The sequence below is a fragment of the Meleagris gallopavo genome, chromosome 7 (assembly GCF_000146605.3).
Source record: "Meleagris gallopavo isolate NT-WF06-2002-E0010 breed Aviagen turkey brand Nicholas breeding stock chromosome 7, Turkey_5.1, whole genome shotgun sequence".
In the NCBI taxonomy this organism is placed as follows: Eukaryota; Metazoa; Chordata; class Aves; order Galliformes; family Phasianidae; genus Meleagris; species Meleagris gallopavo.
In genome coordinates this window covers 455,697-471,937 of record NC_015017.2, presented here as the reverse complement: position 1 = coordinate 471,937, position 16,241 = coordinate 455,697, and the positions used below count along the sequence as shown (strand labels likewise).

The following is a 16,241-nucleotide window of genomic DNA, read 5'->3' as shown; positions in this document are numbered from 1 at the left end:
AAAAAAAGAAAAGCGACCTCCTTCTTGCTCTGTTTTTAAAGAGTTGTTTTCACAGGTATTTTTGAGACATATAACAATATTCCCAATCACCCAGTCATCTTGACTGCTACATGTATTTTCACCACCCCTCAGATACCTTTAAGCTCTTCCTTACTCATCCCTATGCCAGGTGATTTACACCAGTCCTGAAGAGACACCAAACTTAATTTCAGGACAGAAAGAACTCTGCAAGGGAAGGCGCTCCTCTGAAAAGAAAACAGCCTGCTGCTTTCTCTCAAGTGGTAAAAAAAAAAAACCACCACCTGAAATGCACCTCCACCTGGCAGTACAGCACAGGAAGTCTCTGCCTTGGAGCACCACAGGAACTACTAGGCATTTAGCATATATCCAGAAACAAGCACCCAATATAGAGAATCCAAAGGGAAATCATAACACATTTCTAGAAATAATGAAGCTGCATCTTCATGCCAAGATCATTACTTGACCCTAAGAAGGTGTATTCCCGTCCCTATACATATCTGAGCAACATTAGAGACTGGGAATTAGAAAATAAGCCTACCTTTACTGTGGAGCCAACTAGATAGCAAAAGCCATCTCAAAAAGCCTGACAGTTGCTTTTTAAGTCCTATTAGCCCAGTCCCTGTCCATGCTTCTGAGAGAAGTAGTTCTGTCACAGGATGGCAACTCACCTTTGCAAATATTTGCAGAAACACTGGAGCTCCTGAATGGTTTCTTTTGCAATCTGGAAAATCTCATCCTCCAGGAAGAGATCCATGACATGACCACAGACTTCTTCTGAACACCGGGCAACGCGGGCTTGCTGGTCTCTTTCTAAGGCACATCTAATTCAAAACAAAACTTTTAGTAAGGCAAAGGCCAGAGAAGGTACTAAAACAACTAGCCAAGACACAAACGGGCAAGATCACCAATGCAGCTAGCAAAGAGGAGGGATTTTCCACCTTTGTACACTGTGGCAATTTTAAATAAGGCCTGCAATTAAATCCAAAGTCATTCAAATTTTACACTTATCACAAACATCCAAAGAAAAGCCTACAAGAGGAAAATCCGCAGCTGAGCTGTAAGGAAGTTCTAGTGAAAGTAAGCAGACGGGTCAGCCTTGTTCACAAGACAGACTACAACCTCCATCCTGGAGGACTGCTACTGCAAAGGCAATCTGATATCATTCTGCACGGTCAAGTACACTTGCCCTCTCTTTAAATTAACTTAATGGAAGAGGAGCTTAGAGAAAGCCAAGCAAGGAGCTCAGCATTTCCCAATGAACTATTACCCTTTATAAAGCACCTACAGCGAAGTATAGCATAGATAGTGTTATACTTACTTTAATTCATTGGCTGAAGCTTCTTGAACAGTCTCATTTATTACTTCTTCCATTAGCTCTATACTCACCAACTGACTCAACTGCTTTATTAACTGTTGTCTTTCCTGCCTCTGCCTGGAAGGACAGAGCAGAGATTTCCATAAGCAAGCCTGCCACTTAGTTACTTACGTGAAGCCTAAAACCCACAGTTAGCTCGCTGCTTTTTCTCAAAAAAAACAAAGCAAAACAAAACAAAACAAAACAAAACAAAACAACTTGCACAGAACCAAGTCTCATTAATATAAGTAACATTTGGGCTATTTCTTACTCAGTAAGCTACAGACAAGTAGTTCCCTCAAAAGAAAAAGCTCATGTGTACAGCAGGGCCAGGAAGGACCTTCCTCTTTGGAAGCTCCAGCTGATTAGAAGTTCCCAAACAATCCCATCTATGATTTTCACAGTGGCTCCATGAGATTAACAAAATAATAACTAGCAGATCATACTATTCCCAAGAATAGGGAAGTGACAGCCTGAGTGATCCCAGGGCAGCTCCGAATGATATAAACTGAGCAGCACTGACAGCTGACAGAGACACAGGGCCTGGGTATATGCATGAACACTTAGGTTGGCACCTGCTGTCCTTACAGTACCTAAGAGGGGATGCAGCACATCCTGCTAGATGGCAAAAGCAACAGCTCACCTCTCTTCCTCCACTCTGCGCCTTTCCTCCTTCACACGCTCCCTTTCCACATTGAACATGGTTACAGCCACTTGTTGGAGGACCTCCTCCATCACTTCAGCCACCAATTCCTTCATGGTGGCCTCTGAGGTGCTGTGTGGAAAAAGAATTCTCTTTTTAAAGCAAGTTTTCAGTCAAAACCTCAGAGAAGGCACCATACCCCATGCCCTCAGCCAGCAGCCAAGTACAGTTTGTTCATTCCCCTCCCTGCAGCAGGGCATGGGGGAGGACAACATAACCAAGAATACTGGTGGAATGGAGTTGAAGACAGTTTCACTAGTTAAATGGAAAAAAAAACAATAAAAAACACAACCAAGAACACTCACCACCTCCCACAGGCATACCGGTGCTCAGCCACTTTCCTCATAGCCAACTGGGAAGCCAAAAAATACCCCACCTTCTTTCTCAATGCCAGTTTTAACGCTGAACATGACATGAGGCAGTACTCACTATTTCGTTGGTCTGCTGGGGTCAGCTGTGTTGGTTCTGTCCTCTCCCAGCTGATTTTGCACCTCTCTCCCCCCCCATCCACCTCCCCACTCCAGCCCACTTGCTGGTAAAACAGTACAAGAAGCTGAGAAACTGTAATGTCCTTGGTTCTGTGCAGCACTGCTCAGCAATAACTAAAACACTGCTGTGTTATCAATATTGTTTTTTCTCCTAAAGCCAGAATAGAGCATCATATCAGACACTCTGAAGGAAACGTTAACTCCAACTCAGCTAAAACCAAGACCCAGTTCTTCTGTAACCTCAGCATCCACCCACTGTTAAGCAAAAAAAAAACAAAAAAACAAAACAAAACAAAAAAAAACACAAACCAACAAAAAAATCTTGTCATACGCAGACTTCACTTTCCATTAAGATGAAGATTTCTCAGTACAGGAGAAGACCTACAATCCCCACACAGACTCAGATTTTGACTTAGTTTTAACTTTATTAAGAATAAACAATAGGAAACAATCAGAATAAATCTCAATTTTCATATTTTCTTTCCCTGAATAAAGAAAAATAATGAAGTGCAAATATAATAAAAACCACCTCACTATAGTACAGCAGTCAGTTTATTCCCTGCTCAGGCTCTACCATGTTCATTTCAGCTGATCATTTCAGATTTTTAATTATTAGTAGTATTTTATTTCTAGTTAGGGACAGAGGTTTTCTCAGATTGATAAAAGCAGTGGATTTGCTAGCCTTTGTCAAGAAATAGCGGCAGCAAATCATTTTTAAGCCCGCTTCCACTTTGGCAACTCAGCTCTGGATTAACAAAGCAAATTCTGGTGAATCAAGGGCTAGGGGGAGCTAACCACACCTGTTAGGACTGAGCAGCAGACAGAATGGTGTGCGTCCATGTGTAAGTGATCAGGCATCTTCCCTCCCTACACCTTTATTTAGAGGGAGACACTCCAAACGCCTTCCAGCTAGACTGCAGCTGCATACCCCACTCCACTTAAGGGCAGGTACACAAGTGCAGCTTTCTGGGGACAGTGATGGCCAGCACAGGAGCAGCAGCTCCTCCTGTGATACAGCTCAAGGCAGTGTAACACATCTGAGAAAGGCAGCCTGAGAGGGATAACAAAAGACTAGAGTAATTCTCTGTAGGATCTGTCAATGTACATCAGTCCATCTGGGTTCCTGCAGAGTAGGCAAGTAGGAAATTCCAGTTGCTTAGATTTAGACCTACTCTCTAAGGATTGAAATGGTTCTCTTATTTATTTTCAGGAAACATCAATTACATCTCATGGTCTAATGCTGGTACTTAATGACAAGGTTATGGGTGATTTTGCCCAAGTCTGGGCTCATCTGATCTAGTATGGGCAACCAATTCACTGAGAACAGGAGACTGAACCACAGACACCTAGATGCTCCTTCCCACCAGGGCATCCAGGAGCCTATCAACTGCACTGGGAGGAAGCATTACTTGAATTAGAAAAGCAGCCAGATCTGGACTTAACTTCTCTTGCTTTCCTTCCACAACGCACTTGCTGCAGCAGCAATGTTAACCATGCAAATGAAGGTTGACAGAGACGTTTACAGTTAGCCTTTCATTAGGCTGAGCTAGTGTGAAGCCAAGAGATACATGAAGAAATGTCTGCTTTTCTCTCGACTGTATCAGTGAGATTTCCTTCACTAGAGACCTTGCCCTACTTAATTTTATCTTCACACACACTGCTGCTAAGGGAAACTGGAACTATGATGATAAACTTCGGAAATACCAGCAATGAACACTCCTTACCAGATTGCTGCAGTCACATAATCTGCTCCTGCTTTGCCAACTTCTCTGCACTCTCCTTTGACAACGTCGTGCACAAGCCCATCCACAACCTCAGCAATATCCTACAACACAGCAGAGGAAGAAGTTGAAGCAAGTTGGAACCTTGCCCAAGACAGCCTGAGCACACACGTGAATCAGGAGTGAGGCGTGCCAGCCTTGTTTACAAGACTGTAATTAGCAACCACATCACCTTATTTTTACTTACACACCAAACTAAGGTCATGAAGTACAACAGCCTGGAAATTCTACAATTATTTTAAGAGCCATGCAGTAACAGCCCAGAAACAAAAGCAACAAGCAGTGCCCCCTCTAAATTATGTGAAGGTTCTGGACAACAATCTGTAAGATCACATTCGCTTTTTATTATATTTTACACAGTTTTCCCAAATATTCCATCATAATTGATGGATTGAGTGCAAGAGCTCTCAATCCCCCAGCAGAAGAAATTGAGCAGAGGAGGCAGGCGACCAGCATGGCTGAGCAAGGATCTGCAGCTTAAACTGAGGGAAAAGAGGGAAATGTACAGTAAGTGGAAGCAGGGTTGTGCAGCCTGGGAAGAATATAGGGACATTGTCTGCATGCGTAGAAATAAGATTAGGAAAGACAAGGCAAAGATAGAGCTGAACTTGGCAAGGGATGTGAAAGATAACAAGAAGGGGTTCTTCAGGTACATAAGCAGGAGGAGACAAGCTAAGGAGAGCGTTCCCCCTCTGATGAATGAGGACAGAGAACTGGCTTTCTGAGACACAGAAAAAGCTGAGGTGCTCAATAAGTGCTTTGCCTCGGTCTTCACTGATGGTTCCTCCCCATGTCTGCCAGGACCCTGGAGTCCTAGATATGGGTGAGAGGAGCGGATTCCATCCCACTGTAACAGTGGAACAAGTCCGAGACCGCCTCATGAAACTGAATGTATGCAAGTCCATGGGGCTGGATGATATCCATCCCAGGGTTCTGAAAGAGATGGTTGGTTGCCGAGCTGCTCTCCATCATATTTGAAAAGCCATGGCTGTCTGGTGAAGTCCCTGGTGACTGGAAAAACGGAAACTTTACTCCCATTTTTAAGAAAGAGAGAAAGGAAGACCTGGGGAACTACAGATTGATGAGCCTCACCTCTGTGCTTGGGAAAATTCTGGAACAGATACTCCTAGAAGCTTTATTAAGGCACATATAAGACAAAGAGGTGATCTGAGACAGCCAGCATGGCTTCACCAAGGGCAGATCTTGCCTGACCAATCTGGTGACCTTCTATGATGGAGTGACAGCATCAGTGCACAGGGGAAGAGTGGTGGATGTCATCTACCTGGACTTCTGCAAAGCCTTTGACATGGACCCACACCACATCCTTCTCTCTAAATTGGAGAGGTGTGGATTTGAAGGATGGACTGTTTGATGGATTAGGAATTGGCTGACTGGACGCAGCCAAAGGGCTGTGATCAATGGTTCTGTGTCAGGGTGGAGGCCAGCCACAAGTGGTGACTCTTCAACATCGTCATCAATGACACATGATGGCATCGAGTGCACTCTCAGCAAGTTTGCAGATTGCACCAAGCTGGGTGGTGCAGTCAATACACTGCAAGGAAGGGAAGCCATCTAGAGGGACCTGGACAGGCTGGGGAAATGGGCCCATGAAAACCTAATGAGGTTCAACAAGGCCAAGTGCACGGTGCTGCACTTGGGTTGGGGCAATCCTAGGCATTTATACAGACTGGGGGAAGATCTCCTTGAGAGCAGCCCTGCGGAGGAGGACTTGGCGGTCTTGGTGGACGAGAAGCTGGACATGAGCCAGCAGTGTGCGTTTGCAGCTCGGAAGACCAACTGTGTTCTGGGCTGCATTGAAAAAGGGGTGACCAGCAGGGAGAGGGAGGTGATTGTCCCCCTTTACTCGGCTCTTGTGAAGCCCCATCTGCAGTACTGTGTCCAGGCCTGGGGCCTCCAGTACAGGAAGGACATGGAGCTCTTGGAGTGGGTCCAGAGGAGGGCACTGAGATGATCAGAGGGCTGGAGCACCTCTCCTATGAGGAAAGGTTGAAGGAACTGGGATTGTTTAGCTTGGAGAAGAAAAGGCTCTGGGGAGACCTCACTGTGGCCTTCCAGTACTTGAAAAGAGTGTAAAAACAGGAGAAGGAATGTCAACAGCAAGGGTGGATAGTGGTAGGATAAGGGGGAATGGTTTTAAACCAAGACAGGGAAGGTTTAGGTTAGATATTAGGAGGAAGTTTCTCACACAGAGGGTGGTGACGCACTGGAACAGGTTGCCCAAGGAGGTTGTGGATGCCCCATCCCTGGAGGCATTCAAGGCCAGGCTAGATGTGGCTCTGGGCAGGCTGATCTGGTGGTTGGTAACCCTGCCCATGATATACAGGTTGAAACTATATGATCACTGTGGTCCTTTTCAACCCAGATGATTCTATGATTCTATCTATCTTGGATTTCCTTACCGTGTCTGTGTACACAGGTTGAGGCTTTGAAGGAAGAGGATCAGGCTGTGCAGCAGATTGGGAAATGGTCTGTGCAGGAGGCAGCGCTGACATAAGAGGACGAGGTAAAAGTGAGGGCAGAAGATGAGCTGGTGGCTGGACTCTTACTGCTGGGACATCTAAATCCACACCTTTGCTTTCCACTCTTCCTTCTTTGGCAGGTGAGTCAGCAGAAAAAGAAAAATAATGGAAATCCATTCAGTCAGAAACAGAAGCTAAACTGTTCTTGTTGCTTGGTATCTTGCAAAGCAAGCTGGTCTGGTAAATCTCATTAGGTCATAAAAGATAGCAAGTCTCCACTGTGGGTACCTTGAATATAAAGGTAGCAAATTGATTTCTATTATGTGAATGTTTTATAAAATACTCGAATATTAATGCACATTACCTCCAATGTCAAGTATATACATCTCCAACATAACAGTTTCAGGAAAAGCACGCCACCTAGCATCTAAACATACATCCATTTAATAAAGTGGAAGCACCTGCATTTTCAACACAAATGAGGTGAAAATTCTGCCAGCCTGAAAGAGAAAACTATTATTTGCAGAGGGGGAAAAAGCTATACAGAAGTTGTAAAGAGAAGTTGGCCATCTGAAATAGACAATATATAGTACTTTCACATACACTGGTAAAATTAAGCTGATTTCCATCAGTGTGTTTTCTATTTATTAATCATGATGTTTTTTAGTTTTCACACACATGTAAGCACTTTTAAATCAAAACATACTTTCATTACACCCAAATTTCCATGCAATTTCAACTCACATGAGCAATGAACAATTTCTGCTTTGTAAAACAAAACAACAGTGCTCCTGAGCAGTACTTAAAACGCATGCTTACTCTTACCTGCTGCTTCCATACTTGATTTTTGGTTATTACCAGCTTGATCTCCAGTAGCAATTCCACCAATATATTTGCTCTGTCCATTGAAGCTAGACACAGGCACATGGTGAGGTGCCGGTGGCAGTGGCCTGCCATTTACAACTTCCCCAACTGAGACTGTCAGCTTCTGACTGACAAACAGCGATTTACGAGGTTTGGGTAATCCGTCAGGCTCCAAAAAAGCAGAGCGATTCAGCTCCACGTAAGTACTGGGGGAAAAAAAAACAGTCAGGAGAGCACATACTCAAAGTCCCAGAAACCAACACTTTTTCACCTGGACAGCCTAGTGGGGCAAAGTGAGACAGATACAAGGCACTCAGGATTGCTCCCCAGAGCCTGGACATCAATCAATGGCTGTAACCAAAGCTGGGAAGGCAAGAGCACTGCCCCCACACCTATTCACCCAGGGCAGAGGACATGGACCATTGACATTTCCAGGCACCAGCATAGACAATTCTGGCAAGTCTCCCGTTAATCTTTATTAACTGTGTATTTACATCAGCTACCTTTCACACAACAGATGCCAGAGCATTTACAGAAGCCATTTTAAAAGCTGTAGTCTTCTTCCAACCCTGGCACCCTTCAGTTTTACTCACTCACTATTCCCAAGCCAAATATTAATAGAAAATAGAGCACTGCCATGCTCATACTCTCTTTCTAAAACTCAGTTTGTACTACTCAGTTTCATCCTGCCCTGCCTGGATCATATGGCCAATTTTTTCAGAGCATTTGTATCCTCACCTCCTGCAAAGTTACAACTTCATGAAATACAACTGCAAGGTAAGAACCTAAAATAAAAGTTTTCTTTGATTTGAGTTATCCAGATCTCATTTTAGGGAGAAAGTCCCTTGAGCCCAATGGAGACCAAGGTTAATACACAGTCCTTTTTTGGAAGAAATGTCATTCCCACTTTTACAGCTTAGAAGCTGGAAGTAATTTTGTGCCCTTCAAACCCTTCATCAAAAAAGGTGATGTATGGGTCCAAAAAGAAAATCAAAATTAAAAAAGAATAAAAATAAACACAAAACAATAACAAAGAAAACCACCATAAAGCCTATGCCACTTCAGTGGGAAACCACAGTAATTACAGGGATACAAAATTCATTTCTTCAGGGAGAGAGATAAAATTAAGGAACTTTGTGCCAGTCATTATTCTAGTACTTTGCTTACACAGTGCTCAGCCTCTAACATATTTCTGTTTTTCTTACTGCAAAGTCCAGGAGTGGTCCATCCATGCAAACCCTTTGCCTAATACTGGTATAAAACCCCAGCAGATGCTTTTAGACACACAGAAGTACAGAATGGTTTGGGCAGGAAGGGATCTTTAAGACCATCTAGTTCCAACCCCTGCTACAGGCAGGGACACCTCCCTCTACCAGGTTGCTCAAAGCCCCATCCAGCCTGGCCTGGAATGTTTCCAAGGAGTGGGAAGATTCTTCTTTTTCTTTACACTTACTTATCAGATACACTCAGGCCATAGTAACTTATAAAATCAGTTGCTTCCTCACAGTCTTTGAACAGTAGCATACGGACCAAGTGATCCAAGGGAAACACTGTACATCTTTGGGTGCTCACAGTGTAGGCAATGTTGAGAGACTTGAGTGCATCCTTACGAATCTGAGGGTAAAATAAAAACAGGAGTCATATATTTAAACTACTAAGTACCTTTCAAGCATGAAAACTGTCTTTAAAACAAAGCAGCACTTTGTTATCACAGAATCAAAGAATGGCTTGGGTCAGAATGAATATAAAGGATCATTGAGTTCCATTCCCCCTGCCACAGGCTGGGCCACCAACCTCCAGCTCTGGTACTAGACCAAGCTGCCCAGGGTCCCATGCAAGCTGACCTTGAACACATCCAGGGACGGGGCATCCACAGCCTCTCTGGTCAGCTGTTCCAGCACCTCACCACTCTCTCTGTAAAGACCTTCCCCCTGATATCCAATCTAAACCTTCCCTCTTTGAACTTAAACTCTATGTTATCAAGCATTCACATAAACAATTATTTAGATTTAGCTTTAAGTGCTGTGCACTTGCTTTCCAGTTTCCATTCCTCTTGTATGCTGCTCATTTTGAGCGCGTCCACTCACAAGTCTTGTGCAGGAGAAAAAGCTTGCAAGGGCTTCTGAAGGCACAACTAGTATTTGCCTTTTATAACCGGGTAGAAAACTCGTATAATTTTTTCAAAAGGCTTATGAAATGTCAAAGAAAACTTACTGTGTTTTTTTCCTAAAATAATTTCCTTGCAAAAGACCCAGACAGCTTTACAAGTCAACTATAGACATACACACACACACCCATTTTCTTTTTCTTACCTGGTTGAAATAACAATGTAAGAGACAGGCATTCAGATAGGAAGCTGTCTGCACTAATTTGAAAAACCTCACAAAGTTGTTGCTGTTTAGTGCAGCAAAAGCTTGAACTGCAAATCTAACTTCAGGGGAGTTTCTAACCTCTGGGTGAAACTGCTGCACTTCTCTGTGGAGACAAAAACAGAGACAAACCTTTGGCACTAATATTAACAATCCCAGCTAGACAGCAACTTGTAACACAAGGGAAGCTGTATATCTCACTTAAAGCTCCTAATTGTAATTCCAAGTTACCAGTAGGTATGAGCTAAATTTGCTGTAGTATTCAGTCATATTTTTTTTAATTATACTCACATAATTAGCATGTTATATTAGGTACATCACTTCACCCTCCTACTTGCCTTCTTTTCTAAAAGTTGAAGTGAAAAGCAGAGTATAACATTGTCTGCAAAATGTATTTTCCTTGATCCTACTGGAGACAAAGCTATTAAGATTACATAGTTTTCTTTTTCATTCCTTAAAAAAAAAAAAAAAGATACTTCTACTGACCTATCAAAAATTACAATAACATTACAACAGCATACTACAGCTTTGCTTTGGCAAAGCAGATTGAAAGTAAGTTCATCATTTCCCGTGCAATTTGTCTGGACTTAATTCTAATTTCTACCCAAATGCAAGAGAGAAACCTAGTGATATTTGTCATTCCCACCTGAGAATATCACCCTTGTTGAGATTCAGCAAAACATTGTAACCTCTGAACTCTGCTTCACTCTGGCAGTAAATTCCTTTGTTAGCCAAGTCCTGATACATCTCTTTCAAGCTTTGTAAGCATTTTGTCATGTTCTCATTGTTGATTTTGGCATCAAAGGAGGACATGGGCTCTTCACACAGCTGGTGAGCACAATGGATGTGAAAGCGAGTGCACTTCTCAATCAGAGACACCATCAGCGGGTTGCAGAGATGCTGCTGGGTTATATCCTAACCAGAACAATTAACAAACCATTAAATTCATTTTAAACTAAATATAAAAAGTAGTCATCTAATACTACCTTCAGAAAACTCATTTTGACTGTGCTTTGTGTCAGCTTTCAATTCAAATGCTTAAACTGTTACTGCTTTTTCTTCACATTTTACAACATTATGTGACTATTTATTTTCTATCATCAAACATCTACTACTGCTTACCTTTCTTATTCCCCGAGTTCTGTTCCAGACAAAGTCATACCACTCTCGGTAGTTTCCTTCTCCTTGGTCCATAATGTTTGTCACTAAATAGTCCATGGTCATGCTTAACACTTCAGAGGGTCTCAATTCATGTGGCAAAGGTTCCTCCTGGTCTGCTGAAGATCTGCTATATTCCTTGATTGCTGCTGCATGATTTACCTGCAAGAAGCAGAGAAAAGAACTGAAATCCAAGGGGCCTTTTTTAATCCGTCAGAAGGATTTCATCATGCGCATGCATTTACTTTAGCAAGGAGCAGACTACTAAGACAGTTTTTCCAGGGTTGACACCAACAGCCCATGTTGGTTCTGCTACCACAGCAAATACGTTTTATTTTACGACAGCTGCTGACTTGGCAATCTTTAACTCATCACCTGTACACCACTACCACAACTACAAATCTAAAAGTCTGTTTGGACTAAATAGAAAAGGTTATTGTAACAGTTAAACAGCAATTGCCTAGCATTATTGTTTTACAACCACAAGAGAAAGACAGGTTAAGGAAACGGTTCACAGAACACATCACTAGAACTAAGTCTGTAATCAGCTAAACAATGAGGACAATCTTATATAAGGAGCAAACGAACGGATGAGTTGGGAACAGCAAACTCCAGCTTACAGAGGGCTCCTACCTTGTCAGATCCTAGCAGCAACTCAAAGATACTAAGCTGGTTTCTTGTCTCTCTCATATACCGCTCCTTTTCAGGGCACATGTCTGGACAAGTGCCAACAATAGTTTTTGCTTTTCCAAGATCAGTCCTTTTTATTCGAGCTGAAAAAAAAAGAAACAAACTAAAATTGTAATGTTAAGCATCTGTCCTTTTGTTTTCATGACAAGCTATTTCCTTAATGTGCAGCCCACAGCAGCATCTGCCTCAGCTGGAGTCTGAACACTGGTCAATGGATGGATGTCAAGAAGCACTCTGATAAAGGTAAGGGTTCACAGAAAAGCTGATGTGACAGGATCCATAGGGGCTCCCAAACAGCCTCCCATTTGAGCAGGATCAGCTGGAAATACACAAGGATGAGATTCCTCCATGCGAGGACCTATCCCAGGCCTGCACTGCTCCTCTGGAGAAGCTTCTCATGCTGTCCCACCTGGATATCGAGACTCTTGCTAAAAATGTCAGTCTGTAGGAGATACCTGATGCTTTGTATCCCAAAAGCCTATCCTGTTTTGTATTCTAACCAAGCACCAGCAATTCCACAACTCCATGCTAAGTGAGAGCAAATGTTTGCTGATTATAAAAAATAAAATCTTAAAATAAGATCAGCTTTGAAAGAGCAAGAATAGGATGAAGTAATTTACAAAACAGAATAATGAAACAAGCAAATATTTCCTGAAATAATGACCACTTACTCAATAGTGTCCTTTTAGAGAAACACTGCTAGCCTTTGGTCAGCTTTCTTGGAAGAATCTGCAGAGGTAAAAACTGCCCTATGTGGCATCCTCCAGCATCAAGAAAACCAAGACCCTGTATTTTACAAGCCAGGTAATGGTGCAGTTACTTAATTGACCTTGTAACTGATGAGGACTGCAGAACAAAGAAGGCAATTGAGTCCTTGTCCCTGCTAATTTTCTACTGTTAGTAATAGAGTGTTTTGTGTCAACACAGCACTGTCAAAATATACTCAAAAATACTCAGGAATTCATTCAAAGATGAAAATTTGCTACTCATTATACGTAAGAAATATATGTGTACAATAAAATACACAGACTTTGTTGCTCTACAGGAAATGAGTCTATACAATCTACCCCAATAGAAAGGTGTGAAGGGTAAGAACACAAGAATAAGAACAGTACCTTGTCGCATTATTTTGTCTCTTTGGTCCAAAAGACGGTATCTTTCCTCAGATGTCTCTGCCACTAATCCTACCAGGTTACTTAGAGATGACAACGAAGCTGCCATGCCTTCTGAGTTCTGTCCTTCAGAACTGGAATCAAAAAGATCTACTTCAAACTGCAGAGCCTTTCGAAGACCAGGCTTCTTTGCTGGAGAGCTAAAAATAGGCGTATTACTTATAAGTGCATGACAACGTACACCAAGTAATCATTGACAAACTAGGCAAACCATTAAGGTGCAAGAAGATACAAAAAAGCCTGCAGCTTTAGCACCTGGTATAAAGCAAGTCTCTTGTATAAAGCCCGTTCTCTAACTACAAAAATACAACAATCAAACTCACAGCTTCTCTGAAAAGAGGACTAATTCCACAGAGCCATTTTTGTCCATGAATGAAACCACTCACTTCAGAAGCCAGTTTAACCAAGACCACCCAACACAGTTAATTACTGCTTGGCCTTACTAGGGTTTTGCACCATTTCTCAGTTTTCTTATGCCTCACTGTTATAGCAGTTTCTCATGTTGTAAAAAGCAAACAAAAAAAATGCTTAAAAAAAAAAAAAGACTGAAAAAATAAAAAGCCTTAATAAGCAGTCAGAAGTAGCCGTCTGACAAAATGTGAGATTTGTAACTCCAATTCAGCCAAAAAGACACATTTAAAATGAATGTGTGCCAAGAAATAGATGAAGCACACTCTCTTGCTAAGAACATCGCTATTCAGCACACACTGATCACTTTTCCCCATCCACCCTGATAGAGTCTTAGAGAACACTCGTACATACCTTCTACCAGGCGTTACAGTGCTGGCAGAAGATCTTATTAAAGGTTTTCGAAGAGGGGAATGCTGGTAGTTTTGCTCTTCACTGCTTTGCCTTCCTTCATCTTCACTTGCTTTCTTCTCCTTGGATGAAAATTCTCTTTTTGCTGGACCTAAAGTGACATATAAACATCAAAGCAGGTACTTGGCAAATAATTTTTGCAACAGCTCTTTGTCTCAACTCCCCAGAAGTGTAGTGAGTAATTGGCTTTATTTTCTGATAATATTATTCCAGTTACAGCCTCATGTATGTATACAACACTAACAGGACAGACTACACTGGAAGTTGCACCAACGAAGCCCATTAACTGCTAGTTAGCTTCAGAGTTCTATAAAGAAAAAGCATTCTTGAATAAAAACACTGCTAAGCTGTAAATGCAATTATTCAGCACACTGCCAATAAATGAAGTCTGGGCATCAAATTCTAGTTCTTTTGAATTTGGGTTATAACTCAAAAAATCACAGCTCAATACCTGGTGGCCTGGTTCAGCCTTGCTCAGTGACAAACCAATGAAAAACCACAAAAACCGTAACACCTGGTATTTAATCTGTTTTACCAACAAAAACTTTGACTGTCATATTGTTTTCAATGCTCCTGTGGTACTTGAAAAATTCACACATCCCAAGCTCAGGCTGGTGTTGACATGCCTCTTCAAGAGTTAAGTCAAAAAGAAAAAGAAGAAATTCTCAGCCAGTTGGATTTCTTACACTCTCTCAGATTAGTTACTATAAAATACTGCCATGCAGGTTTCTGTAGACCTTAATGCCAAAATAACATGATAAAAGCATTTTTACAGCTGCTGCTTTGAGATATTTCTTCTCAAGAAAACAACTCTACAGCTGCTTCTTGCTGTGAAGCTAAGCTTCTGGGTTGGTCAAAGCTATGGCAAGCCATTCACTCATTCTGAAACATATCCTCAAGCCAGGAACTCAGAGCTAGAAACTCTGATTCATAAAATTAAAGGGAAGCACTTGGCAATTCAAATCCTCACCTGGGGAGTTGAATAGCCAGCACCAGCATCTCTTTTGCCTGAATCTCAAGCAGAGGGCTGGGGATAGCCCCTTCCTGGCTCCTAGGCTTCCTGGGAGCTATTCTCATTTTGTGAAGGCAGAGAAATAATTCTGTATGCAACTACATGCTTTAAAATATCCTCCCTCTCTCTCCAATACTTGTGCCATTGCCCACTGTCCTACGCATCACCTGCTCATCCCATCAAGAAACACAAGACTTACTTGTTTTCTTCTTCTGCCAAAACGTCACTATGTCTTTGTGCAATTCTTTTGCCTTTTTTTTGGCGAGAGCTGCAGAGGCCTGAAAGAAAACAAAGCAGAACACAAAAGCCTGTTAGCACAAGGAAGGACAGTTTCTGCTGGAGAAATGTGTACCAATACTCAGACCTCTAGGCGCTGCCTTTTAGACTAGAATCATTTGAGTTGGAAGGGACCTTTAAAGGCCATCTAGTTCATCTCCTTTACAATGAACAGGGACACCCACAGCTTGATCAGGTGCTCAGAGCCCAGCCAAGCCTGACCTCCAGGGATGGGGCATGGACTATCTCCCTGGTCAACCTGTGCCAGTGCTTCACAACCTCCTGCTTGAGACATCCATGCTATTGGTGGGCTGGGTGCGTTTCCACAAACACATTACTTTTCTAAGAGAGTGCAGAATACACGGGACTGCAGGCCTCACCAAAGCAGTAGCATTCCCAGCAAGCGGATCACCCTGCAAAGATAACGTTGCCCTTGATGCTACTGGGGCATGCAAGGAGGTAACAGCAGCATCGCTTTGGGTTTGGGTGGTGTGTGACCACAGCCAGGACACAAGGAGCTTCTGTTTGGCGTTCAACTGCGCACTAATCACAGAATCATGAAGGCTGTAAAAGACCGCTAAGATCATCCCGTCTATCAGCCCACATCACCGTGCCGCACCGATCACATCCCCTCAGCGCCTCAATCACCCTCTTCTCGAACACCTCCGAGGGCAGCGACTCCGCCACCTCCCCAGGCCGGCTGCTCCAACGCCCCACCAGTCTTCCGGACGACGGTTACTTCCTAACATCCAACCCGACCCCGCGCCAGGCTACGGCACTCAGGTTAACCCCGCTCCCTCGCCGGCAGCCTCCAAAACTCACATGGTCAAAGAAGTGGACGACGGCCGTCTTCTTACTCCTGCGCGTCATGACCCGACGGACTTTCACGAACTGCCCGAAGTGCTTCTCCAGCACCGTCCTGTCGTTGAGGTAGTCGGGGACGTTTTTGCACTGGATGGCCGTTAGCTCGCTCGGCGCCGCGCCGCCGAGGCCGTCGGTGCCATCGTCGCCCCTCGCTCTGCGCGCCGGGGCGACGGGAGCGACATCAGTGGGC

At 43.1% G+C, this 16,241-nt stretch overlaps 1 protein-coding gene across 1 annotated transcript in view; it reads right to left on the bottom strand.

The window, feature by feature from the left end:
• MCM3AP (minichromosome maintenance complex component 3 associated protein) overlaps nt 1-16,237 on the bottom strand; it is a gene marked incomplete at its 5' end in the record, with an annotated part of 24,496 nt that extends 8,259 nt beyond the window's left edge. Inside the window, 15 exons of the mRNA XM_010713353.2 lie at nt 690-842; nt 1,340-1,453; nt 2,019-2,150; nt 4,291-4,391; nt 6,768-6,958; nt 7,653-7,897; nt 9,145-9,305; nt 10,004-10,166; nt 10,707-10,975; nt 11,183-11,380; nt 11,852-11,991; nt 13,024-13,220; nt 13,843-13,990; nt 15,111-15,189; nt 16,010-16,237. Coding sequence (XP_010711655.1) covers nt 690-842; nt 1,340-1,453; nt 2,019-2,150; nt 4,291-4,391; nt 6,768-6,958; nt 7,653-7,897; nt 9,145-9,305; nt 10,004-10,166; nt 10,707-10,975; nt 11,183-11,380; nt 11,852-11,991; nt 13,024-13,220; nt 13,843-13,990; nt 15,111-15,189; nt 16,010-16,237 — 2,519 coding nt within the window. The remainder of the gene's footprint in view (nt 1-689; nt 843-1,339; nt 1,454-2,018; nt 2,151-4,290; nt 4,392-6,767; nt 6,959-7,652; nt 7,898-9,144; nt 9,306-10,003; nt 10,167-10,706; nt 10,976-11,182; nt 11,381-11,851; nt 11,992-13,023; nt 13,221-13,842; nt 13,991-15,110; nt 15,190-16,009) is intronic.
• Between the last annotated feature and the right edge of the window lie 4 nt (nt 16,238-16,241).